At 43.0% G+C, this 26,614-nt stretch overlaps 1 protein-coding gene across 2 annotated transcripts in view; it reads left to right on the top strand.

The window, feature by feature from the left end:
• Positions 1-26,614, top strand: part of LOC124262637 (prolyl 3-hydroxylase 1-like) — an 86,460-nt gene that overhangs the window by 41,857 nt on the left and 17,989 nt on the right. For both annotated transcript variants that reach the window (XM_046697142.1, XM_046697143.1), the window contains exons 5-12: positions 4,812-4,945; positions 12,811-12,903; positions 14,065-14,256; positions 15,126-15,182; positions 20,296-20,455; positions 21,612-21,696; positions 22,269-22,347; positions 25,709-25,946. In XM_046697142.1, the coding sequence (XP_046553098.1) occupies positions 4,812-4,945; positions 12,811-12,903; positions 14,065-14,256; positions 15,126-15,182; positions 20,296-20,455; positions 21,612-21,696; positions 22,269-22,347; positions 25,709-25,946 (1,038 nt within the window). The remainder of the gene's footprint in view (positions 1-4,811; positions 4,946-12,810; positions 12,904-14,064; positions 14,257-15,125; positions 15,183-20,295; positions 20,456-21,611; positions 21,697-22,268; positions 22,348-25,708; positions 25,947-26,614) is intronic.

Raw genomic sequence — 26,614 nt, 5'->3', positions numbered from 1 at the left:
GAGGATGACAGAATGATCTACTCGGCCCTACTTATGCAAAAGAAGGACCAGCAGTTTCTAACGGATCATCTCACATCAGTCTCTGCAGCGCTAACTCTGGCTCGTCGTCAAGGCCTCCTCGCTTCCTGCAGCTGGGGTGAGCAGTTTACAGCTCCACTCGACACAGCCCCATGGTCTACGCCATCAATCTTCGACAGAGGAATAGATAAAGTCTCTAAGGAAGTCACTAAGGATTCTAGAGAAGTCCTTATGATAAAGTCGATGGACACGCTAGCCAGCGTCATCAGGCAGACTTCACAGAGATATTCAGGGAAATCTAAATTCACTGGATTACAGAAAGCACGGGATAGGAAGATGGCCAGCTCCAGAGGAAAAGATTCTTTTCGTCGCCCATATGGCAACTACAGAGGAGGATCAGGAAGAGGCAGGGCACGCAGAGGTTCCCGCAACTATAAACGATGAAAGACAGGTTCGGAACGACTGGAGTCTTCCACCCCCAGCCATTCCAGTACAACCGTCACAAGTGGGTGGACGCCTTCAACTGCACTGGGAGAACTGGGGAATGTTACAAGACTCATATGTCTCCAACATTCTTCAACACGGATATCGAATCCAACTACAGGCCACGCCTCCGCTGACAGTCAACCCTCACAAGTTCGACTTCCAGGCGCAACAACTACCAAAGTTAAGAGAGGCTGTTACATCTCTCCTAACCAAGCAGGCCATAGAAGTACTAGATCAAGTAAACATCGAACCAGGCTTCTACTCCCCAGTTTTCCTAGTGCCCAAGAAAAACTCCAAGGAGAAATACAGACTCATTTACAACATGAGCACATTCAACAGAGATTATCTACGCAAACCACCAATGTTTCGCATGATACATCTACCTCAACTACAGCACCTAATTCGTCCCATGGACTACATGGCCAGTATAGATCTGCAGGATGCTTATCTACACATCCCGATACATCCCGAATCCAGGAAATACCTACGGTTTACACTAGACGGGCTGCATTATCAATGGAAAGTACTCCCATTTGGAATATCATCGGCCCCCTGGTTATTCACAAGAGTAACGAAACCTATCGTCACCTACCTACATCGTCTAGGGCTACGCAGTGCGTTCTACCTCGACGACGGGATACAAGTAGATCAAGATCCATAGCATCTCAATCTACAGTTAAACTTCATCATCAAGCTACTAACACAGCTAGGATGGTTAGTAAATCTACTCAAGTCGGACCTAGTACCAACGCAAGATCTGCAATTTCTAGGCATTCGATTTATCACGACACTGAACCGCATCGTCGTACCAGAAGACCGATGGCTCAAGATCCAACAGACCATCCCACAAGCCTTACTCTCTCCGCTACCACTACGACAGTGGCAGAGTCTGTTGGGTCTCCTCACGTCAGCCCAAGACATGACACTCAGAGGCAGAATACAGTTACGTCTGTTACAGGTCTTCATCAATGCACATCTCGACGACCTACAGCCATTCAGTCTAACGAAACACATCAGACCTCATCTACTATGGTGGACCAGGAGGTCGAATGTCTGCGAAGGCATTTATTTAACAGAGCCGGAATTCAAAACCCATCTCTATGTAGACACGTCGCTCCAAGGTTAGGGAGCTCATCTCGCCAACCGGACGGCATCAGGGTTATGGAATCAGCAAGAAAGCAAGCTCCACATAAACATGCTAGAGATGAAAGCTGTAATCAACGCCATACTACATTGGAGCACCATTCTACAAAAGGCGCATCTGATGATTCACACCGACAACTCAACAGTGGCGTTTTATGTAAACAAACAAGGCTCAATGAGATCACTGAACCTATTGACTTTATGCTTTCAACTGTTCAATCTAATCGACGATCTCAACTTACATGTCAGAGCATGTCACATTCGTGGAGCCAAGAATGTACTAGCAGACGCACTCTCTCGGCCACACCTACCGTCACCGACAGAATGGATGCTCCATACAGAAATCTTTGCACAGATTATCAAGAAAATAGGAGCTCCGCTAGTAGATCTATTCGCCACTCGCTTCAACAATTAGCTAACAACATTCGTATCACCAGTCCGGGATCCACAAGCGTGGGCAGCGGACGCTCTAAGCATATCCTGGGAAGGCCTCAGCGGCGTCGCAGCGTTTCGCGCCAGCGTTAATCCCACAAGTGTTACAGAAAATCAGACTAACACAGAGCCTCCAACTGATTTTGGTCGGGCCCTACTGGCCAACGAGAACGTGGTTTCCCATTCTGATTCAAGAAATCGGACAACCAACACTAGAGCTACCAAAGAGCTCGAATCTACTAATACATCCTCACACCAAACAAGCGCACGGAAACCCAGAAGCATTCCAACTTCATGATAGACTGTATTAAAGTGTGTCTAAACAAGAGAGGTTATTCAGCCAGAGCGGCAAAAGCAGTCGCGCTTGCTTTGCGGCTATTCTACACGTAACTTATACGACGACAAGTAGCACAGTTTCGAAACTTACGCAGCAAAAAAGGGATTTACAGCGAGAAATGCTACACATCCACAAGTGACTGACTATCTGTGTTACCTACGCCAAAATAAACATTTAAAAGGCTCGACATTGTCAACATATCTTGCCGCGCTTAGTTCTGTGATAACTATGAGAACAGGTGTCAAGTTAACCAAAACGCCAGAGTTACTGGCCTTACTACGTGCATTCCGATTGGAGGATCAGAAACAGAAGTTCCGGGCTCCAGCATGGGATCTAAATATAGTGCTCCAACACCTCACAAGTGAGGCTTATGAAACACTGGAATCAACAACTTTTGAATTTCTCTGACAGAAAACATTGTTCCTGTTATCCCTAGCAAAGGCAGCCAGGATGTCAGAAATTCACGCACTAGATTATGAGAGAATATGTTTTGACGACAATCAAAACATAGTGCACATGGGACTACGATGGGATTTCATCGCCAAGAATCAATTGCCAGGTCAACCAGACAGATTATTCCATGTTCCTGCACTCTCCTCAATTCTCGGATCTCAAGATACGCTTGACCTATCTCTATGCCCAGTCAGAGCTCTCAAAATCTATCTACGACGATCCAAAACGAGGCGACGACATCTCAAACAATTATACATCCCTCTATCGACAGCGACTCAGACCGAAGTCTCTGGTACCACCATATCAATATGGATAAGAACTGTCATACTTCGCCCCTACTGCAGGACTCGACCCTCCAAGAGCCTCTAATCCACATGAGATCAGAGCACTGGCTTCCACACTCGCTCTACACGGTAACTGCTCATTAAATACCATTATGGAGGGCTGCTTTTGGAAATCCGACATGGTGTTTGCGAATCACTATCTGAGAGATATCACCACCAAGGACGTCTCAGGTATTCACCATTTCGGTCCCATGGTCCTCGCACAGCAGTTGACAGTCCCTCGTAGACGATGAGACATAGTCTCACGAGATTATTATGTATATATCATACCAGTATCATCTAGCTTATAACTCTACGGAGTTTTAGGGCTATTTATATACATATCTTAAGTCTACTTAATCTTAAGCCCAGTACTGATGTTTATGTACAGTTGGGTAGCTTCTCCAATTTGGAGTCGCTTTTCTACCATTATTGCTATTATCATAGTATATTATTATTGTAGTACCCTATCTATGGCAGCTGGTAAACTTATGATTTATAGTAGCCGGAATTATCCTAATTCAGTGCCATTATGAAGTTCCCGGTAGGGGGTTATTACATATATATATAAATCACTAATTATTTAAATCCAAAGTATTCTGGTTTTCCCACCTCCTTTTCCGTAGGATTCTACAAGAAAAAGAGCATGAGTCAGGATAAGGAAAAATATGTAATTTTCTGAATACAATTGATATTTTATACTTATCCTGACTCATGAGGTAAGCCCTCCCATCCTCCCCACATAACACTTTGGATTTCCCTGTAAATTCAAGTGTTGGGCTCGCTAGATCAGGAGAGAGTGAAGCATGAGGCCAGAGGGTGGCGCCTCCTTTCCCGCGCAAAGGAAGAGGGAGGCAACTCGTGGTGAGTACTAATTAGTGATTTTACATTGAAGGGAGCTTCAATTAGGGAGATACAAGTGTTCAACTATGTTCGCAAGAAGAAGAAGACAAGCAAAAGAGCATGAGTCAGGATAAGTATAAAATATCAATTTTATTCAGAAAATTACGTTTCTAATTTCACGAAACTTTGGATTCATTCATGAAAATTCTAAGCATTTAACTATCACTTGTGATAGACGCTATGATTACTCAACATGTATTGTATGCTGTGATTGTGTCAGATGTAAAGTCAGTTTGAAGTGATTTATTCCTGAAATGACTTTTAGATTATTGTTAGAGGTTATGTGATCTTTGTATTTATATCAATTATTTTGCAAGAAGTATTCATGAAGTAGACATCACAAATAGCTTGTGTATGCAAGACCTTGAACATGTATACAGTAATTCATATTTGACAAATTCCTATCGTTGTGTATGAACCATTAGGTACATGCAATAAGGGAAACCCTGTCACTCTGTGATAATGTTAGTCTACTGTTTAAATATAGCAGTTCAAAATGTTCTTGGTGAAAGGTTTGGAGTAAAATGTTTGCAATTTGCTATATTTCCCCTTATGGCATCGTGGAGTTGCACACTTTAGTGTGTGCCAGTACCATACATGGGCTCATGAATCTCACTAAAGTACATGTAGTAGACATCTGATGATATAATCTAAATACTGTTCAATTCAGCATTAAACCAAACATTCTTTGACACATATACACAAAACTGTTCCAGTGAAGAATGATGATAAGTCCATGGAGGCTGCAGCAACTTTCCTCCTGTTTCAACCTGGTGATGAGACGATGCAGAGGAACAAAGGCTTCTACCTACAGAAAGGGTATGCAGAGAAGGACTTCAAGCTGAGAGAAGTAAGTTTGTTTGTGCACCAAGTTGTCTGGCAAGTCACTTTGTCACAAACATCCTGCTGGTGCCACAAGAGGATCTATGGTATTAACGTGAATTATGTGTATTGCAAGCAGAAAGCTACCACCACCAAGAACAATCTAATCCAGCAATGGAAGGATTTACAGCTAACCAGTCTGCATCCTGGAGCTTAGTTTCAAAACAGCAAGGATTCTGCAACAAATTCGGGAACCTATGATAACCTTTTGCTCATTATTGTCTATTGTCTACTATTGATCTCATTATAAGATCTTTAGAATGATACCCCGGTTGATCTGTCCTGTCTGAGCTGAAGACTTTGTATAAGGCCCAGTCCCAGTGTACATGGTCCATTTTTATAACTATACTGAGGGAAAAAAATAAGGGATCACATGAAAGGCCAAGTATTCCTTTATTTTTTTCCAGGTTTCTTCACAAGCTTTGTATTGCATAATTTTTCCTTATCCATGCTCTTTTGCTTGTCTCCTTCCTCTTGCGAACGTTAGTGGAACACTTGTATCTCCTATTGAAGCTCCCTTCAATAAAGAACAGACGTAAAATCCCTACTCACCACGAGTTATCTGTGTGGCCGTTTTGGCAGGAAAGCAGCGCCACCGTACTCCCATGCTTCACTCTCTCCTTCTTCGCCCTGTGGGCAGGTTGTGAGAGCGCCTGTGTCTCCTATACGGCACTATATCCTTTAATTACTTAGTTATTCTCCTCTATTCTACTTTTATAGAGGTTTAGTTAGTATTCTTCAACAATATGGTTTGATATTTAATCGTATTTAGCACTGTTTATTCACAGTATTGTCCGTGTTTGTTCAGTTGTTTACATTTCATGAAAACCTATTTTCGTTGTAGGTTTAGGTTCGCTGCTGCAAACCCGCATTGACTGTGCCCTAGCTGCACAACATGTACTTCCAGCTATAGCTGTAATCTTTATCAGCATTTAATAGAAATTCAATTTAATAAATAATTTTTCTCTGTACTTAGACGTACTACCGACAAATCCAGGTGACTTTCCAAGTCATGGATAAACTGGCTGAGTCCCTCACGAGCTGTCTACTGCTGTTAGACGACTTAGTACCATCAAGTGACCTGCCGGAGGTGTCCTCGGAGGATGGGCGTGGGATGTTGTCCGCCATTACTTCGAAGACGTTGGCTTCTACATCGGACAACCCCTCAACGCAGACGTAGAAGAAGAAGCCATCCTCTACGCAGAATAAAGCCAAACAGACATCGTCCCGATGGCAGTGAGATGACTTCATGATGAGCCGCTGCTGATCATCCCAGAGATACAGCACGCAGTCCGAGGACGGCAGATGAGCGATCCCTGGACCATATCGCTATCAACGCAGAGAGGGCAGCTCTACAATCAGACGATGAATAGAAGCCATCCTCTACCCAGAGAAGGCTACACACCCCTCAGATGACGACCAACTCTACGGGGACGTCTGCGCAGACTACAAGGACTTTCTCTGCTGAGATTGTACCGATGACGGAACAGGGACTCTACGATGATCAACTGATCATCATCCCAGAGGTTCATCCCAAGAAAAGACCAGTCTCAGCTACGGTGACTTCAGCGCAGATCTGCACGGTACCCGAGGTATCTACGCTATCACTGCAGAAAGGGCAGCGCTACTACCACCACAGACCTTCAACCCGGGGGATTTTATGCAGGAGATGATGGAGCAGCGTTACAGCCGGAGAAGAAGTCACAGCCCACAAAGAGGTCCCGAGCCTTCACGAAGGCTCCAAAGCAGACGTCGTCTCTGAGGGACCCTCCATCAACGTGACATCTGGCAGCAGATCTACACTGCAGGACCAGCATGCGCGAAGGTCGACTCAACCATCTCCTGCGGCGGACTCGAACAATCAGCATCCGCGAAGGCATTCGCGAAGGACGACTCGGTCATCACCGGCTACGGATTCGGACGATCAGCATTTGTGAAGGCGTTCGCGAAGGAGGAATCTCCCATCCCCGGATACAGAATATGATGACCAGCGTTCGCGAAGGACCAGTCGTCATTCCCCAGATGCGGAATCAGATGATCAGCGTTCGCGAAGGCATTCGCGAAGGACTTCAGATACAGTATCCAAGACATCTTCCGCATCATGCAGATCATCGAGGGATTCGCCGAGACATTCGCGAACCCACAGTCGCTCATCTCCGCGAAGGTCACCCTACAGACGCAGTTTGCCAGGCCACTCGCCACGCTGATCTCCACGCAGATCTCCACGCAGGTCTCCACGAAGGTCTTCACGCAGGTCTCCACGCTGGTCATCACGCAGGTCTCCACGCAGATCCCCAGCGAAGCAGAGACATCGCAGTACTTAGTAGTCTCTCAACTGAACGCTGCATGCCGTCAACAAGCCTACACGAAGGCATTCGCGCAGGCCATCTACAACGCAGCGATGCCGCAGTACTTAGATTCTCAACAGAACGCTACATGCCATCACCGAGCCTGCGCGAAGGCATTCGCACAGGCCATCTACAAGGCAGAGACGTCGCAGTACTTAGCTTCTTAACAGAACGCTACATGTCGTCTACAACTTGCGCAAAGGACTGCGCTATCTTCAGAGACTGTCAACAGATGATGAGCCTAAGACGTATATGACCGTCTATAAGCCGATCCCATGGATAAGCCGACCCCCAAACTTGACCCTCAAAATCAGTGTCAAAATCATATCTCTCATGGATAGGCCGACCCCCCGCGATGGGTCGCGGCCAACAACGAGACGCCATTTGGAAAGTGGATATACAGCGTAAGTGTTGGTGAGAATATTACATAATAAAGATTACCGGTGTATTGTGGCAACATGTGTTTGTGTTCCTTTTTATATCCCGAAGATCACTGCTTGCATCAACAACGAGACGCCATTTTGTGAAAAAGTACCATCGGTAAATAAAAACTGAAGTCAACTTTTGTTTCAAAATATATTATTTAAGTGTCCATATTTCATCTATATATATATGACAATAAGAAAAATAGTCCACTAACAATAAACACTGACATTTCTGCAAGAGAGTTCTGAGATTTTCACAAGTCATCGGCCGTAAACCCATCAAATTCCGTGTCACTGTCGATCCACATTATTCAAAGAATTCACTGTCATATATATTGTGTCTACTCACGGATCGAAACGAAGTGTAGTTGACAGAAAATGCATAATATATTTTGCTTCTCTAAATATCATATTTATTGTAGCAACAAACTGGCTTGCTTATTTTACCCCATTCAACAATCACAAACTGATTACCGCCTCGTTCCATGTCACGCGTGCTTACCACGTTCATGATGGTCCATTATAACCTTAGTGTTGATTATATATTTTTACATAAAAACTATTACACAATGCTAGGATATATTTTTGGGGTTAAATAATAGTATTCAATCAATAGAATTCATCCCGTTATATTATTGTGCATGTTTGAACTTGTTCAAGGGAGGAAGCGTGTGCACAGCTGATTGCTATTTCGGCTTTGTGTATGCAGAGACAGAATCATACGGTAATCTTAATTAATTTATAGAGCAAAAACTGTAACTAAAATTACACAATGCTAGGATATATTTCTTTGGGTTAAATAGCGGTATTCTGTATTATATTTTACTGATGACTGCGTCAGAATTCGTCCCGTTATATTATTGTGCATGTTTGAACTTGTTCGGCGGAAAGCGTGTGCACAGCTGATTGCTATTTCCGGCTTTGTGTAATGCGAGACAAAATCGCATACGGTAATCTTAATCCCTGCAAATAAAACAATGCCCAGCAAAAACAACTTATAACTTAAATGGTAAATAATCTTGTCTAGTGATGTTTAATTGCAAATTTGACGTCTCTACTGACAAAGTCGTCTTCTGTTGTTTGTTCCCGCGAAGTGATACGATGTTGTTTTCTTACCCCTGGAAAAAAGTTTGACGAAAGTGTAACTCATGGATAAGACGACCCCCTTCTACAGACTGCTTTTTTTGGTCCTCAAAATTCGGCTTATAGACGGTCATATACGGTATGCAGTCTACAAGCTGACAACGCGAAGATTTCAGCTGATCATCTGTATAAAGGGCGACGGCATTATCTTCAGGACTGAAGTAACAGTCACAGCAGCCAGGAAAACAGCCTACCCACATCGGTATTATGCGTGGAAATATTTCGCGTGTTTACCATTTCAACCCTCGATACACGTGGTCACTCGTGTAACTTCGGAAGGCTACGGACAGGACCGACAGTTGATCAGATATCAACGGCGGCACTAGATTCTACAAGGACCTTTTTCCTGCTACACCGGTGACGTCAAAGCGCGGCAAGCCAAAGGATTCAAAATGCTTTATTTTGATTGGACCATGAGAGACAACGCCCTGCGCAGAGGTCGGACGTAGTTTACAGGTCAAGAAATGGGTTACGAGTGACAACATGTCAGCAAGCGAGGAAGGCCTCAATTACAGTCCAGTTAGACGGGACCTACGTGATTTGGCTGCCTTCATGAGGTTAGAGACCTTCCCTGTCATCATTGAAGACGATTCTTCAGACGACTTGCAGCAACATACGTTGGCCGGACTTTAGGTGGCGGCATCCAGACGACTTTATATAGACTTCACAACGATGGCAGTCACAGAATCGGACATCGCTTCATTTCCCTTACGGACACGGCAAGGGTTTCAAGATCGTAGGATATAGATACAAGTCCTTGTATCTCAAGCACTACTCTCTCCGTTATTACTACGAAGTGGCAGAGTCTGTTGGTTCTTCTCACGTCAGCTAAAGGCATGACACGCAGAGGGAGTCTACAACTACGCCCACTACAGGTCTCTGGAATGTACAACTGGACGATCCGGACCCCCTCGGACTCCCGGACAGATTAAATCCATATCTAATATGGTGGACTCAGAGATCGGTGGGTCGCAGACGCACCTATTTAGCAGAGCCGGAGTACAAGACGCATTTCTATGTGGACACATCTCTCCAAGATTGGGGAGCACACATCGACAACGATGTGTCAGCTGGGATATGGACCATAGCAGAGAAGATCTGCACTTCCACATGCTGGAAATGAAAGCAGTGATAAACGCCATACTCCACAGGACCAGCATTTTATTGAATGCTCATCTGACGGTACATACAGTCACCTCCTCAGTGGCGTTCTACATCACCAGAAGGATCAACAAGGTCGGCGAACCTTCTGGACCTATGCTTTCAACTGGCCAGCATAACAGTCAACCTGAATGTCCACATCAGAGCATACCACATTCCAAGAGCCAAGAATGTGATAGCAGATGCACTGTCCTGTCCAACGCAGCCATTCTCAACAGACTGGATGCTACATCCAGAGATCTTTAAGCAGATCATACAAGAGATGGGAGCACCATCAATAGACCTCTTCGCCACATGGGTCAACTGATAACATTCGTCACACCAATACCAGATCCACGGGCATGGGCAACGGACACGCTAAGCATCTCCTGGCAAGGACTAAAATGCTTATGCATTTTCACCACTAGCTCTAATACCGAGGGTGTTGCAGAAAATCAGTCACACGAGAGTCCTACAATTACTTGGGGCGCGCCTTACTGGCCAGCAAGAATATGGTTCCCTATTCTCAACTGCAACTACCAGAGTGGACGAATCTACTAGTACATCCTCACAGCAGGCGCACGGCAACCCAGAGGTGTTCGGGCTACACGTGTGAACTGTATCAAGGCATGCTTGAACAAGAGAGGATATTCTGCCAGGGCAGCGAAAGCAGTCACACTAGCTTTACGCAAGTCTACACGCAACTAGTACGATGACAAGTGGCGATGCTTCGAGACATACGTTTCGAGGGCCGGCTTCACAGCCATGAAAGCGACACATCCTCAAGTGGCGGACTACCTTTGTCACCTAGACAAACGAAGCGGTTAAAAGGGTCAACACTCTCAACATACCTAGCGGCATTGAGGTCAGTTATCGCCATGAGGACGAGTGCAACTGACGAAAGTACCAGAGTTACTGGCCTTACTACGCCCTTTTAATTGGAGGACCAACAACAGAGATTTAAAGCTCCGGTGTGGGACCTCAACGTAGTTCTACGACATCTCTCTAGTGACATCTACGATCCATTATAGAGAACATCATTCGAGTTCTTGACGCAGAAGACGCTGTTCCTGATAACCTTAGCAACAGCAGCAAGGATGTCAGAAATACATTCTCTGGATTTCGAGAGAACACGATTTGATGAAAATCAATACATCGTGCATAAGGGACTGAGATGGGACTTCATAGCAAAGAATCAACTGCCAGGTCATCCAGCCAGACAGTTCCACGTCCCAACACTATCATCAGTCCTTGGACCACAGGATACGCAGGACCTATCCTTGTGCCAGGTGAGAGCATTGAAAGTCTACTTACAAAGATCCAGGTCCAGGAGACGGAAATTCAAGTGTCTTTTCGTCTCGATATCGACAGCGACACAGACGGAGGCTTTCCGCACTAAGATATCAAGCTGGATCAGAACTGTCATACTACGGGCCTACAAAGCAGCAGGATTTGATCCTCCAAGAACCTCCAACCCACATGAAGTTAGAGCTCTGGCGTCAACGTTCGCTCTACATGGGAATCGCTCTATCAGGACGATAATGGAGGGATGCTTCTGGAAATGGGAGATGGTGTTTGCCAACCATTACCTGAGGGACATCGCCACCGAGGACGGCTCTGGCATTCTCCATTTCGGCCCACTTGTTGTAGCATAACAATTGACAGTCCCACAAAGACGCTGAGACGGAGTCTCGCCCTTTTATCACTTGCAAAAGCCTACACTCAGGAGAGTTCAGCTTTAGAGTCTATATGCAAGTCTAGGACAGACTAGCATAAGTGATATGACCCAGTACTTGTAAAGACATACTCGTACAGGAAAGGGTTGCTTCTCCACTTGATGCTCGCATCAAGAGATGGAGTTGCAAAATCCACATGAAATGTTAACAGCAGCAAGGACCAAAAGTTAACAATTGTGGTCCCCCCATCAGAAAAGCTGGAAGTGAAGAGTTACAGCAGCAGCAGAGCCTAGCAGTAACACAAGTTCCCATTGGGGGGTATGCAAGACGTAAATCACTACATGAAATCCAGAAGTAGCTTGACCCACCACCAACTCCGTCGGATTCTACAAGCAAAAGAGCATGAGTCAGGATAAGGAAAAATATGTAATTTTCTGAATACAATTGATATTTTATACTTATCCTGACTCATGAGGTAAGCCCTCCCAACCTCCCCGCTAGACCCTTTGGATTTCTCTGTAAATTAAAGTGTCGGGCTCATAATTCGGAGAGAGTGAAGCATGGGAGTACGATGGCGCTGCTTTCCTGCCAAAACGGCCACACAGATAACTCGTGGTGAGTAGGGATTTTACGTCTGTTCTTTATTGAAGGGAGCTTCAATAGGAGATACAAGTGTTCCACTAATGTTCACAAGAGGAAGGAGACAAGCAAAAGAGCATGAGTCAGGATTAGTATAAAATATCAAATTTATTCAGAAAATTGCATGCTTGTGAAGAAACCTGGAAAAATATATGGGAACACTTGTGCTTGCATGTGATCCCTTATTTTTTTCCCTCAGTATATATTTTGAATTTTGATCTTGTTTCACCACGCTTCAATTTCCCTCAAAATGTACACATGTATTTGGCTCTGTAAACTTATTTGTGAGATGAATCTGGTCTGCGTGTGCCATTCAGCGAATCTTGTAACTGTGTACATTTTAAATTGTTAACTACATATCCATGTGAGGTATGGTGCCACCATGTTATGCAACCTGTCACTTTGGTGTACTTGTGTCGGTGGTACCAGACAACCCGGTAATGTGAATGTTCATCATTTCAGCAAGCCGTTATTTATCTGGATAGGAAACATCAGATGGAGAGGATACTTGACTTTTCACAAACAAATTATTTGAAAGATACAAGCGACTTGGTGGTAAGTGTAAATCTGCTGTACACTCTCTATGCTTTGCTTAACACATTCATCGGTCTGATACAAGTGGAAACTGAGAAGGACAATCGATTTACTCAACAAATCAAATTAAAGTTTGTTTAACCATACTGCACATCAGAGCTATCATGTCATGCATATCTCTCATATCGTCCTGGGATTAGTTTTTTCGTGTACACTTTTACGAGTCATGATAAGGGGTCAAGATAATCTTCAGGGTCATAGCATGAAGCCATATGAATACTCTTGAAGCCTTAACTGAAGTTACATGTAACTCAGACGTGTCATCTTCAGGTGAGGAGTAACCGCAGCAGAACATTGTTGTTAGGGTGAAGGCCATTCTTAAAGTATTGCCATTTGGACTGGAATTATTTTTTCTGCTGACATTGAATATGTCTTATGCTTATAGAGCTTATATGATTTGAATTACATTTATGAATTATATGAAATGTATGCCACATGTTGACAATGGTGTGATGTCCGAGGTAGATCACTGTGTTCTGTTTACAATGGATAGTAAAGCTATGTTTTCATTGTTACCTTCAGTTCCACCTAGGGGCACCATGTTTTGTTTGTTTGCTGGTTATCTTTAAACAATTTATTTTGTCTATAATAACTAAACCAATTTCCACCTCAGAGTAGGGGATTGTGTGGTTTATAAGTTTGCTAGCCTCATGAGATTAAGTAGGCATGTTTCTTAATGTGCAGGAAAAGCCCTGATCCATTTCAAAATGTTTTTTACTAAGCATGGTGAGTTGTTATTTTGTGTTCATGTACCATGACCCTGAATTAGTGATTGTTTAATATTCTCCACAACAGAAATAATACAAAACATTTTTGAGGGATTAATAAAACATAACCACTTTATTCTGTAGTTGCTGTGTCTGTTTGATGTCAAATGTTAAGGTAGTTCCTAAAATGAAACACTTGCAAGCTTTCCACAGTAACATAATGTCTGTGATATTCACCAGATGTGCATACATTTCAGGATTTTCATGGCTATGGCTTACAAAGGTCAAAATCATAAAACTGTGGAGTTCTCTTCTTTTTAGATTAGTTACAGGCTTCAGCCTTCTTGTAATTAGCTCATCTGACTGCATGCACTGCAACATGTTTCTAGTTTTCCATCTGTATTGTACATCGTAGAAGCCTCTGGATGAGGAAAGTGAAGTAAAGGCAACAAATGAAGAGAAGCAAAGCGGCTACTGGATGAAACAGTATGAGAGAATTGGGCTGAAGCTTGTTTCCCATGGAGACCAACTGAAAGGGGAAAAGAGGTTTGCAGCTGATGGCTTCTTGAGGAAAGAGCAGTGCTTTGAAATTATCAGTCTAGTCCATGTGAGTAGTGAGTTGTATATTTCTTTGTCTATTTCATGCAAGTAGCCTGTTCCTTTCCTAGTCAAGTGGTTTTGTTGCCTAGTGGTGATGTTTTCAAATAAAAAACAAAGAAATTGGGGGATATACTAATGGGTGAAGTCTTGATTCATTAGTCCCTTGTTTAATGAAATGTTGGAAATCACCCACCCTGTTTTCAGTTCCTTTTCTGAAACACAGTGTTGTACAGTTTGCTAGAAATTAAGGTGTTTAAAGATTTCGGCCGCCAAATACATAGCAGTGATTTTAGATGGCAAGATGGCACTTTCATGGTTGTATCAAGTTCTGACAGGACATTCTTCTACATCATTGCAAACTTTGTTAAACTCTTTATGGACATTTTGGACTACAGTCTGTTACTGTCCTAGAAAATGGAACATTTTATAAAGTTCAAATCATGCTGCTTTGTTTTCCCATAGTGGATGTTATGTTATTAAACTGAAAGAACTTTTGCTTTTGGTTTGAAGATAGCAGGTGGCAAGTCTCTTCTGTTTCTCTGTATTGCCATTTTCTTCCTTACCTAAAATCTTTGTTTAGACTGGAGGGGATGTTGTTAGAATGGAAATAAATTGTACTTCCTCATTATGTTGGAAAGAAGTCAGTAAATGTTTTAAGTGGGGTATATGGTACAGTTATTGGCAAGTCCTGTTGGTATGCTCACACTCACACCGAATGCCCAGACACGTTCAGCGAATGTCAGCAGTTGTCAACATGAGCTGATGGGTATTCCTTTTCTGGCTGTCAGTATTGTAACATGATCCCCATGGATGATAGAGAAAGTGAGATCAAAAGAACATTTCATGATTATGATGATGAATGTTTGTGGTTTTCAGGATAAGAAAGCAAATCAGTATGGAGCCAAAGTGGTGACAATGACTGATGCCGTACAGGTAAGCATGGAAGATACAACATAGTACACCATGTGCACAGTTACATTCCGAACACATTCCGTTATATCCTTTCTGCCTCATGTTTGTAAAATTTATATGTGTCTCCAATGCCGAGCTGCATATGCATGTGTGTCTGCTGTCAAGCTACATGTCCATGTGTGTCTGTTGTCAAGCTACATGTCCATGTGTGTCTGTTGTCAAGTTACATGTCCATGTGTGTCTGTTGTCAAGTTACATGTCCATGTGTGTCTGCTGTCAAGCTACATGTCCATGTGTGTCTGCTGTCAAGCATCATATCCATGTGTGTCTGCTGTCAAGTTACATGTCCATGTGTGTCTGCTGTCAAGCTACATGTCCATGTGTGTCTGCTGTCAAGCTACATGTCCATGTGTGTCTGCTGTCAAGCTACATGTCCATGTGTGTCTGCTGTCAAGCATCATATCCATGTGTGTCTGCTGTCAAGTTACATGTCCATGTGTGTCTGCTGTCAAGCTACATGTCCATGTGTGTCTGCTGTCAAGCTACATGTCCATGTGTGTCTGCTGTCAAGCATCATATCCATGTGTGTCTTCTGTCAAGCTACATGTCCATGTGTGTCTGTTGTCAAGTTACATGTCCACGTGTGTCTGCTGTCAAGCATCATATCCATGTGTGTCTGCTGTCAAGCTACATGTCCATGTGTGTCTGCTGTCAAGCATCATATCCATGTGTGTCTGCTGTCAAGCTACATGTCCATGTGTGTCTGCTGTCAAGCATCATATCCATGTGTGTCTGCTGTCAAGTTACATGTCCATGTGTGTCTGCTGTCAAGCATCATATCCATGTGTGTCTTCTGTCAAGCTACATGTCCATGTGTGTCTGCTGTCAAGCTACATGTCCATGTGTGTCTGCTGTCAAACATCATATCCATGTGTCTGCTGTCAACCTACATGTCCATGTGTGTCTGCTGCCAAGCATCATATCCATGTGTGTCTTCTGTCAAGCTACATGTCCATGTGTGTCTGTTGTCAAGTTACATGCCCATGTGTGTCTGCTGTCAAGCTACATGTCCATGTGTGTCTGCTGTCAAGCTACATGTCCATGTGTGTCTGTTGTCAAGTTACATGTCAATGTGTGTCTGTTGTCAAGTTACATGTCCATGTGTCTGCTGTCAAGCTACATGTCCATGTGTGTCTGCTGTCAAGCATCATGTCCATGTGTGTCTGCTGTCAAGCTACATGTCCATGTGTGTCTGCTGTCAAGTTACATATCCATGTGTGTCTGCTGTCAAGTTACATGTCCATGTGTGTCTGCTGTCAAGTTACATGTCCATGTGTGTCTGCTGTAAAGCTACATGTCCATCATATCCATGTGTGTCTGCTGTCAAGCATCATGTCCATGTGTGTCTGCTGTCAAGTTACATATCCATGTGTGTCTGCTGTCAAGCTACATGTCCATGTGTGTCTGCTGTCAAGCTACATGTCCATGTGTGTCTGCTGTCAAGCTTCATATCCAGTGTGTCTGCTGTCAAGCTACATGTTCATGTGTGTCTGTTGTCAAGTTACATGTCCATGCGTGTCTGCTGTCAAGTTACATGTCCATGTGTGTCTGCTGTCATGCTACATGTCCATGTGTGTCTGCTGTCAAGGTACATGTCCATGTGTGTCTGCTGTCAAGCATCATATCCATGTGTCTGCTGTCAAGCTACATGTCCATCATATCCATGTGTGTCTGCTGTCAAGCATCATATCCATGTGTCTGCCGTCAAGTTACATGTCCATGTGTGTCTGCTGTCAAGCATCATATCCATGTGTCTGCTGTCAAGCTACATGTCCATCATATCCATGTGTGTCTGCTGTCAAGCATCATATCCATGTGTGTCTGCTGTCAAGTTACATGTCCATGTGTGTCTGCTGTCAAGCATCATATCCATGTGTCTGCTGTCAAGCTACATGTCCATCATATCCATGTGTGTCTGCTGTCAAGCTTCATATCCAGTGTGTCTGCTGTCAAGCTTCATATCCAGTGTGTCTGCTGTCAAGCTACATGTTCATGTGTGTCTGTTGTCAAGTTACATGTCCATGGGTGTCTGTTGTCATGTTACATGTCCATGTGTCTGCTGTCAAGTTACATGTCCATGTGTGTCTGCTGTCAAGTTACATGTCCATGTGTGTCTGCTGTCAAGCTACATGTTCATGTGTGTCTGCTGTCAAGCTACATGTCCATGGTTGTCTGCTGTCAAGCATCATGTCCATGTGTGTCTGCTGTCAAGCTACATGTCCATGTGTGTCTGCTGTCAAGCTACATGTCCATCATGTCCATGTGTGTCTGCTGTCAATCATCATGTCCATGTGTGTCTGTTGTCAAGTTACATGTCCATGTGTCTGTTGTCAAATTACATGTCCATGTGTGTCTGTTGTCAAGTTACATGTCCATGTGTGTCTGTTTTCAAGTTACATGTCCATGTGTCTGCTGTCGCTTACATGTCCATGTGTGTATGCTGTCAAGTTACATGTCCATGTGTGTCTGCTGTCAAGCATCATGTCCATGTGTGTCTGCATGTGTCTGCTGTCAAGTTACATGTCCATGTGTGTCTGCTGTCAAGTTACATGTCCATGTGTGTCTGCTGTCAAGCATCATATCCATGTGTCTGCTGTCAAGCTACATGTCCATGTGTGTCTGCTGTCAAGCTACATGTCCATCATATCCATGTGTGTCTGCTGTCAAGCATCATATCCATGTGTGTCTGCCGTCAAGCTACATGTCCATGCGTGTCTGCTGTCAAGCTACATGTCCATGCGTGTCTGCTGTCAAGTTACATGTCCATGTGTGTCTGCTGTCACGCTACATGTCCATGTGTGTCTGCTGTCAAGTTACATGTCCATGTGTGTCTGCTGTCAAGCATCATATCCATGTGTCTGCTGTCAAGCTACATGTCCATCATATCCATGTGTGTCTGCTGTCAATCATCATATCCATGTGTGTCTGCCGTCAAGTTACATGTCCATGTGTGTCTGCTGTCAAGCATCATATCCATGTGTCTGCTGTCAAGCTACATGTCCATCATATCCATGTGTGTCTGCTGTCAAGCATCATATCCATGTGTGTCTGCTGTCAAGCATCATATCCATGTGTGTGTGCTGTCAAGTTACATGTCCATGTGTGTCTGCTGTCAAGCATCATATCCATGTGTCTGCTGTCAAGCTACATGTCCATCATATCCATGTGTGTCTGCTGTCAAGCATCATATCCATGTGTCTGCTGTAAAGCATCATGTCCATTTGTATGCTGTCAAGCATCATATTCATGTGTGTCTGCTGTCAAGCTTCATATCCAGTGTGTCTGCTGTCAAGCTTCATATCCAGTGTGTCTGCTGTCAAGCTACATGTTCATGTGTGTCTGTTGTCAAGTTACATGTCCATGGGTGTCTGTTGTCATGTTACATGTCCATGTGTCTGCTGTCAAGTTACATGTCCATGTGTGTCTGCTGTCAAGTTACATGTCCATGTGTGTCTGCTGTCAAGCTACATGTTCATGTGTGTCTGCTGTCAAGCTACATGTCCATGGTTGTCTGCTGTCAAGCATCATGTCCATGTGTGTCTGCTGTCACGCTACATGTCCATGTGTGTCTGCTGTCAAGTTACATGTCCATGTGTGTCTGCTGTCAAGCATCATATCCATGTGTCTGCTGTCAAGCATCATGTCCATGTGTGTCTGCTGTCAAGCTACATGTCCATCATGTCCATGTGTGTCTGCTGTCAATCATCATGTCCATGTGTGTCTGTTGTCAAGTTACATGTCCATGTGTCTGTTGTCAAATTACATGTCCATGTGTGTCTGTTGTCAAGTTACATGTCCATGTGTGTCTGTTTTCAAGTTACATGTCCATGTGTCTGCTGTCAAGCTACATGTCCATGTGTGTCTGCTGTCAAGTTACATGTCCATGTGTGTCTGCTGTCAAGCATCATGTCCATGTGTGTCTGCTGTCAAGCTACATGTCCATGTGTGCCTGCTGTAAAGTTACATGTCCATGTGTGTCTGCTGTCAAGCATCATATCCATGTGTGTCTGCTGTCAAGCTACATGTCCATGTGTGTCTGCTGTCAAGCTACATGTCCATCATATCCATGTGTGTCTGCTGTCAAGCATCATATCCATGTGTATCTGCCGTCAAGCTACATGTCATTTGTGTCTGCTGTCAAGCATCATGTCCATTTGTCTGCTGTCAAGCATCATATCCATGTTTGTCTGCTGTCAAGCATCATATCCATGTGTGTCTGCCGTCAAGCTAAATGTTTATGTGTGTCTGCTGTCAAGCATCATGTCCATTTGTCTGCTGTCAAGCATCATGTCCATGTGTGTCTGCTGTCAAGCATCATATCCATGAGTGTCTGCTGTCAAGCATCATATCCATGTGTCTGCTGTCAAGCTACATGTCCATCATATCCATGTGTGTCTGCTGTCGAGCATCATATCCTTGTGTCTGCCATCAAGCATCATATCCATGTGTGTCTGCTGTCAAGCTACATGTCCATCATATCCATGTGTGTCTGCTGTCAAGCATCATATCCATGTTTGTCTGCCGTCAAGCTACATGTTTATGTGTGTCTGCTGTCAAGCATCATGTCCTTTTGTCTGCTGTCAAGCATCATATTCATGTGTGTCTGCTGTCAAGCATCATGTCCATGTGTGTCTGCTGTCAAGCATCATGTCCATGTGTGTCTGCTCTGAAGCATCATATCCACGTGTGTCTGCTATCAAGCATAATGTTCATGTGTCTGCTATCAAGCATAATGTTCATGTGTCTGCTATCAAGCATAATGTTCATGTGTCTGTTGTCAAGCATTATGTCCATGTGTGACTTGTATGTGCCTCTGTTCCTTATGTTTTATGTCTGTTCCTGACACCTCAAGATTCTTGCCCCAGGGTGCTGGCATCTCAAAATTCTCTTCACTCTTTGCTTTATATTTCAAATTCTCTCACTATGTAACCATCATCTAAAGATTCTTGGCCCACTTTATCTGCAGTTATTTCCAGATTCCTTTTATGTAACTGCTATGTGAAGATTCATGACCCTATTATTTCCTGATTCTTTGCTCCTTTGTACCTCTGATTTTGTTGAATTCTTTCTGTAGATGCTGGAAAAAGAAGATTTGAATAGTGAGGTCTCATTACGTCTCCTGCTTCGTATTGCTGAGACAACTCGCCACTATTTAATGAAGTATTACAGTTTGACAAGGCTGTTCTTCAAACATACATCTGTAGTCTGTTGGGGTCCTGAGACAGGACTTGATGGTAGGTATTATCATAAGTAGACAGGACCGATCCCAGAACCATATAAGTTGTCTTTAATAAGTCATTGACATGTTTTACAGTTGTTCATGTGATAATTGAGTGCATCAGAAATAATGCACGATGAAAATTGGAAAAGATTTGTTCCATTCACAATTGAATTCACCCACATATTGTTTTTAAGTATTCTGCAGAAAATATGTTGTATGGGGCTTGCATGTGCATTAGTTTCTTACTTGTGCCATCAAGTTTAGAGACTGTCAAAATAACAACATGGTTTCAACAATTCGATAACTGATTTTCTGTCGTCTTTGTTTACACCACTCATTCATATAACATGGTGTGGATTTTATAATTCCTCCTTATATTTTTCAATTACCAGTTGTTTGACTTGGTCACATCATGATTTGCTAAGGCCAACTTATAATCGTTCTGGCCCCGATTTCTGAAACACACTTAAGTTTTTACTCAAATTTCAAACTGAGTTTGACAATTTGAAACAGGTGAATTTTAAACTCAACTGCTTTTTTAAACTGAAAAAGCCCAAACAACGTAAGTAATCTATCCACCAAACTCAAATTGTCCACTATGTTTGAGTTTATTATAGATTTTAGTTCATTCTGGGAAATGCATTTTCTCAAATTTGAGTAAAACTCTAACTTAAGTAAAAACTCAGACTTAAGATTCTTTCGAGAAATCGGGGGCCTGGTTTCACCATACCAATTTGGAACCAGCTACAGGAACTTGCTACAGCACTAGTTGTGTGTACGTGCCTCTTCTGTTGAAGTGTGTCAGTGCCTGTTTCTGTTGAAGTGTGTCAGTGCCTGTTCCTTTTGAAGTGGGCCAGTGACTGTTCCTGTTGAAGTGTGTGAGTGACTGTTCCTGTTGAAGTGTGTCAGTGACTGTTCCTGTTGAAGTGTGTCAGTGACTGTCCCTGTTGAACTGTGTCAGTGACTGTTCCTGTGTTCCTGTTGAAGTGTGACAGTGCCTGTCCCTGTTGAAGTGTGTCAGTGCCTGTTCCTGTTGAAGTGTGACAGTGACTGTTCCCGTTTAAGTGTGTCAGTGACTGTTCCTGTTGAAGTGTGTCAGTGACTGTTTCTGTTGAAGTGTGTCAATGACTGTTCCTGTTGAAGTGTGTCAGTGACTGCTCCTGTTGCAGCATCTTCCTTTGAAGGCTGTATACCCCAGGAGGATGGATCATGTATAGAAGAACTGCCGTCCAACATCGGTGATGAGGAATACATGTCAGTAGCATTCTCTTCTCAACATTCTACTCAATCTTGCTTCATCCGATATCAGTTCTATATTTTACAGGCCAATGTCATTTTTCAAATACAAATGAGAAGTACCATATCTTTTCTTGAATGTGGCACAATGTTTTTCTGTTAAAGGATGTCATACACTTTGACACTGATGTGACAAAATGTTCTGTCCAGTGCCTTAGTAATCATTTACCGTAAATACTCTGGAGGATGGGATCTTGCTTTAAATCTGTTATATAGTTGCTGGAACTCTGAAAACCAAAGGCTTTGAATTTCTGTGCAAAGCAACTTGTTACTGACAAAGTGATGAGTAAAATCAGTTCTCACTGATCACTATTCACTTAATGCCACAGCAAAACTCATTAGTTCATTCATGTATTTCTGGCTGTGTGGAGATGATTTGAATTATTTTTGGTCATGTGGCATCATTATCGTTACTGTTGATCAGTGTTAGATTATCTCATGTAGTTCATATGATATGTTATCATTATCCTTTTCCTGATACCCATGGACTTTGAAAGCATTACTATTAAGACAGGTTTTTATCTCTGCAGTGGAGTGACATACCTCTCTGATATCCCTGCTGATGAAGGATCAAACATATACTTCATGTCACCTGACAAGAAAACCGAGGTAGGTAACATTGCACCACCTAGTTCATTAGCCTGCACCAGTTTACAACTACACAAAGCTGGGCTACCATGCTCCACCTTGTCCATTGGCCTGTACCAGTCTACATGTACACAAAGCTGGGCTACCATGCTCCACCTTGTCCATTAGCCTGCACCAGTCTACATCTACACAAAGCTGGGCTACCATGCTCCACCTGTCCATGCCTCCACATCTTGTCCATTAGTCCTGCACCAGTCTACATCTACACAAAGCTGGGCTACCATGCTCCACCTTGTCCATTAGCCTGCACCAGTCTACATCTACACAAAGCTTGGCTACCATGCTCCACCTTGTCCATTAGCCTGCACCAGTCTACATCTACACAAAGCTTGGCTACCATGCTCCACCTTGTCCATTAGCCTGCACCAGTCTACATCTACACAAAGCTGGGCTACCATGCTCCACCTTGTCCATTAGCCTGTACCAGTCTACATCTACACATGCTCCACCTTGTCCAAAGCTGTACCAGGCTACCATGCATCCACCTTGTCCATTAGCCTGTACCAGTCTACATCTACACAAAGCTGGGCTACCATGCTCCACCTTGTCCATTAGCCTGTACCAGTCTACATCTACACAAAGCTGGGCTACCATGCTCCACCTTGTCCATTAGCCTGCACCAGTCTACATCTACACAAAGCTTGGCTACCATGCTCCACCTTGTCCATTAGCCTGCACCAGTCTACATCTACACAAAGCTTGGCTACCATGCTCCACCTTGTCCATTAGCCTGTACCAGTCTACATCTACACAAAGCTTGGCTACCATGCTCCACCTTGTCCATTAGCCTGCACCAGTCTACATCTACACAAAGCTTGGCTACCATGCTCCACCTTGTCCATTAGCCTGTACCAGTCTACATCTACACAAAGCTTGGCTACCATGCTCCACCTTGTCCATTAGCCTGCACCAGTCTACATCTACACAAAGCTGGGCTACCATGCTCCACCTTGTCCATTAGCCTGCACCAGTCTACATCTACAAAAGCTGCACCAGTCTACAGTCTACACAAAGCTTGGCTACCATGCTCCACCTTGTCCATTAGCCTGCACCAGTCTACATCTACACAAAGCTTGGCTACCATGCTCCACCTTGTCCATTAGCCTGCACCAGTCTACATCTACACAAAGCTTGGCTACCATGCTCCACCTTGTCCATTAGCCTGCACCAGTCTACATCTACACAAAGCTTGGCTACCATGCTCCACCTTGTCCATTATCCTGCACCAGTCTACATCTACACAAAGCTTGGCTACCATGCTCCACCCACCTTGTCCAGTTACATCTGCACCAGTCTACATGCTCCACACAAAGCTTGGCTGCCATGTCTCCATCTTGTCCATGGCTACCATGCTCCACCTTGTCCATTATCCTGCACCAGTCTACATCTACACAAAGCTTGGCTACCATGCTCCACCTTGTCCATTATCCTGCACCAGTCTACATCTACACAAAGCTTGGCTACCATGCTCCACCTTGTCCATTAGCCTGTACCAGTCTCAGACATGGGGTAATTGTAATTTGTAATTGTAATTGAATGTAATTAATTACAAAAATCTATGTAATTGCATGTAATTTGTAATTGAATGTTTAAAATGTAATTTGTAATTGTAATTTAATTAATTAATATCTCAATGTAATTGAATTTTTCAATTACTTTTTCAATTACATCAAATTACATCTCACTTTTATATTTTGGTGGTCATCAGGCAACCCTTGCAATTATATTCTGTACAATAAGGAGGACAAAGCAGTGTTTTTCAATAAGATGCTTGTTGTCGGTATATACTCTAGCAGGTGTTAAGTTTTGAAAGAGATTTGAATGTCTAAGCCTTTGTAACTATCACCATCTGCACATTTGTGAAACAAAGGGAATCAGTAACGCATGACTGAATGTAGGTTGGTATTTGAGGAAATGGGGGATTAACAGTACTATTAGTCAAGTTCCTATCAAAATGGCCTCTTTGTTTATTTCTCATAGGATATGATATTCAAAATCTTACTGAACTGTAGTCCTATTTTTATAATCATGAAAGGTAATAAGCCATAAATCCAAGTTGACAAATCCTTTAGTAATAGTATGTTAATGTGGATTATGTCAGATAGAGAGACCGGCTGATTGTGATGTCTTGATACAGTACACCTAAAGTAACAGTAGTGGACAAAGTGTTTTTTGCAACAAGAGATGATAGAGGTGTGTATTTGATAATAAGCCCAAAGAAATATGCAAAATACAAATTTGATCAAATAGTGTACATTGTAGATATAATCTAAATTTGCATTTCACCTTTTGATGACAAAATATTAATTGGATTTAGTGACCACTGTTTACCAACATCGATATCTTGTTGATTAAAGCAATACAGACATATATTTGTTTTGGTTTTTTAACAAAGTAATTTGTAATTGTAATTAATTACATTGGTAATGTAATTGTAATTTAATTAATTACATTTTAATTTAAGGTGTAATTGTATTTGTAATTGTAATTGAGGAAAATCAAAGTAATTGTAATTTAATTAATTACATTTCAAAGTAATTGAACCCATGTCTGACCAGTCTACATCTACACAAAGCTTGGCTACCATGCTCCACCTTGTCCATTAGCCTGCACCAGTCTACATCTACACAAAGCTGGGCTACCATGCTCCACCTTGTCCATTAGCCTGCACCAGTCTACATCTACACAAAGCTGGGCTACCATGCTCCACCTTGTCCATTAGCCTGCACCAGTCTACATCTACACAAAGCTGGGCTACCATGCTCCACCTTGTCCATTAGCCTGCACCAGTCTACATCTACACAAAGCTTGGCTACCATGCTCCACCTTGTCCATTAGCCTGCACCAGTCTACATCTACACAAAGCTGGGCTACCATGCTCCACCTTGTCCATTAGCCTGCACCAGTCTACATCTACACAAAGCTTGGCTACCATGCTCCACCTTGTCCATTAGCCTGCACCAGTCTACATCTACACAAAGCTGGGCTACCATGCTCCACCTTGTCCATGTTTCACAGAAGTAATGAGTCTTCAGCTGTGTTTTGAATGAGTCCAGATTGTGGTTTGATCTCAGATGCTGTGGGAGTTCATTCCACAAGTTTGGTCTGGCAATTTGGAATCAACGGCTGGTCCATTACAATACACACTATCAGGGAAGTCTAGCTTGATCCACCTAGGCTGTCACCTGTGCACATGAGTGTAAGATTTGTGGACATATAGTAAATAAAACTGCATTTCCAAGACACACCAAACTATTAACTGTAAAAGTGAATTTTTAATATTACCTAATAATAAGTAATATGTTTGGCCCTTCATATTCAGAGCAAAGTTGGTATGAAGTGTGGGAGGCTGGTTGCATTTGAGAGCAGTGACCATCATGGTGTTAGCATCCCGTACAGTGAGCAGCGATGTGCGTTGGTCATCCGGTACACCACAGATCCCACCAAGGATGACCAAGCCTATATTGAGACCATCAAGACCCTGCACAATATGGATGTTAAATACCTGAGGAGTGACAGTAACACTCAACAGCACACCTTAGAAGATTTGAAAAAAAGTGGTAGGTCGAAACAAATAGATTATTCTTCCTTTTGAATTTAACTTTATTTCTCCCTCACATGACTGAAATAAAGTGTGCTTATGTAATTGTTCTTTTTCCATCAACTGGTGATTTTACCAGTAATCTGTTTCACTCTAAACTTTGGCATTTTTTATACATCCTCTTAAACTGAACAGTCTATGAAACCAAATTTGCACTCTGTGAAACTGTAAAGACAGAATTCTGATCGAGTTCTAAACATGGCTGCCATTGAAGCTTCTTTTGACAATGGCATCGTTCCTATTACTCAGACATAGAAAATATGCATCAATTCGAATTTTCATTTACAGTATGTAGTACTCAGAATGCCTGTTATATGTCTTTGGTATCCAGTCACCCGGGTTACACACTCTACCTTTCAAATTCTTCCCTGTTTTTCTAGTGTTCTTGCATTTTCAACATATCCTGGAACAATGCAGCACATGACGCTAAAAGTGTGTCTAGAATTTACTCACAGAATCTTGACCTGTACAGAGTTCGCGTTAACGAAAAACCTGTGTGTTTCATGCAAATAAATCTGCATTTCATGCACAATAATTTCTACCTACATGTTCTGTGCGCAAAGCATTTTGTGTTCTGGGTAGCTACATTTTTTAATTACTTTCTTAATTCTCATGATACTGAAGTGT

Source organism: Haliotis rubra, unplaced genomic scaffold, assembly GCF_003918875.1.
Source record: "Haliotis rubra isolate DU_JTF1 unplaced genomic scaffold, ASM391887v1 Scf849, whole genome shotgun sequence".
Classification (NCBI taxonomy): domain Eukaryota; kingdom Metazoa; phylum Mollusca; class Gastropoda; order Lepetellida; family Haliotidae; genus Haliotis; species Haliotis rubra.
The sequence above is the reverse complement of the archived record's forward strand: the minus strand, read 5'-3'. Positions and strand labels throughout refer to the sequence as shown.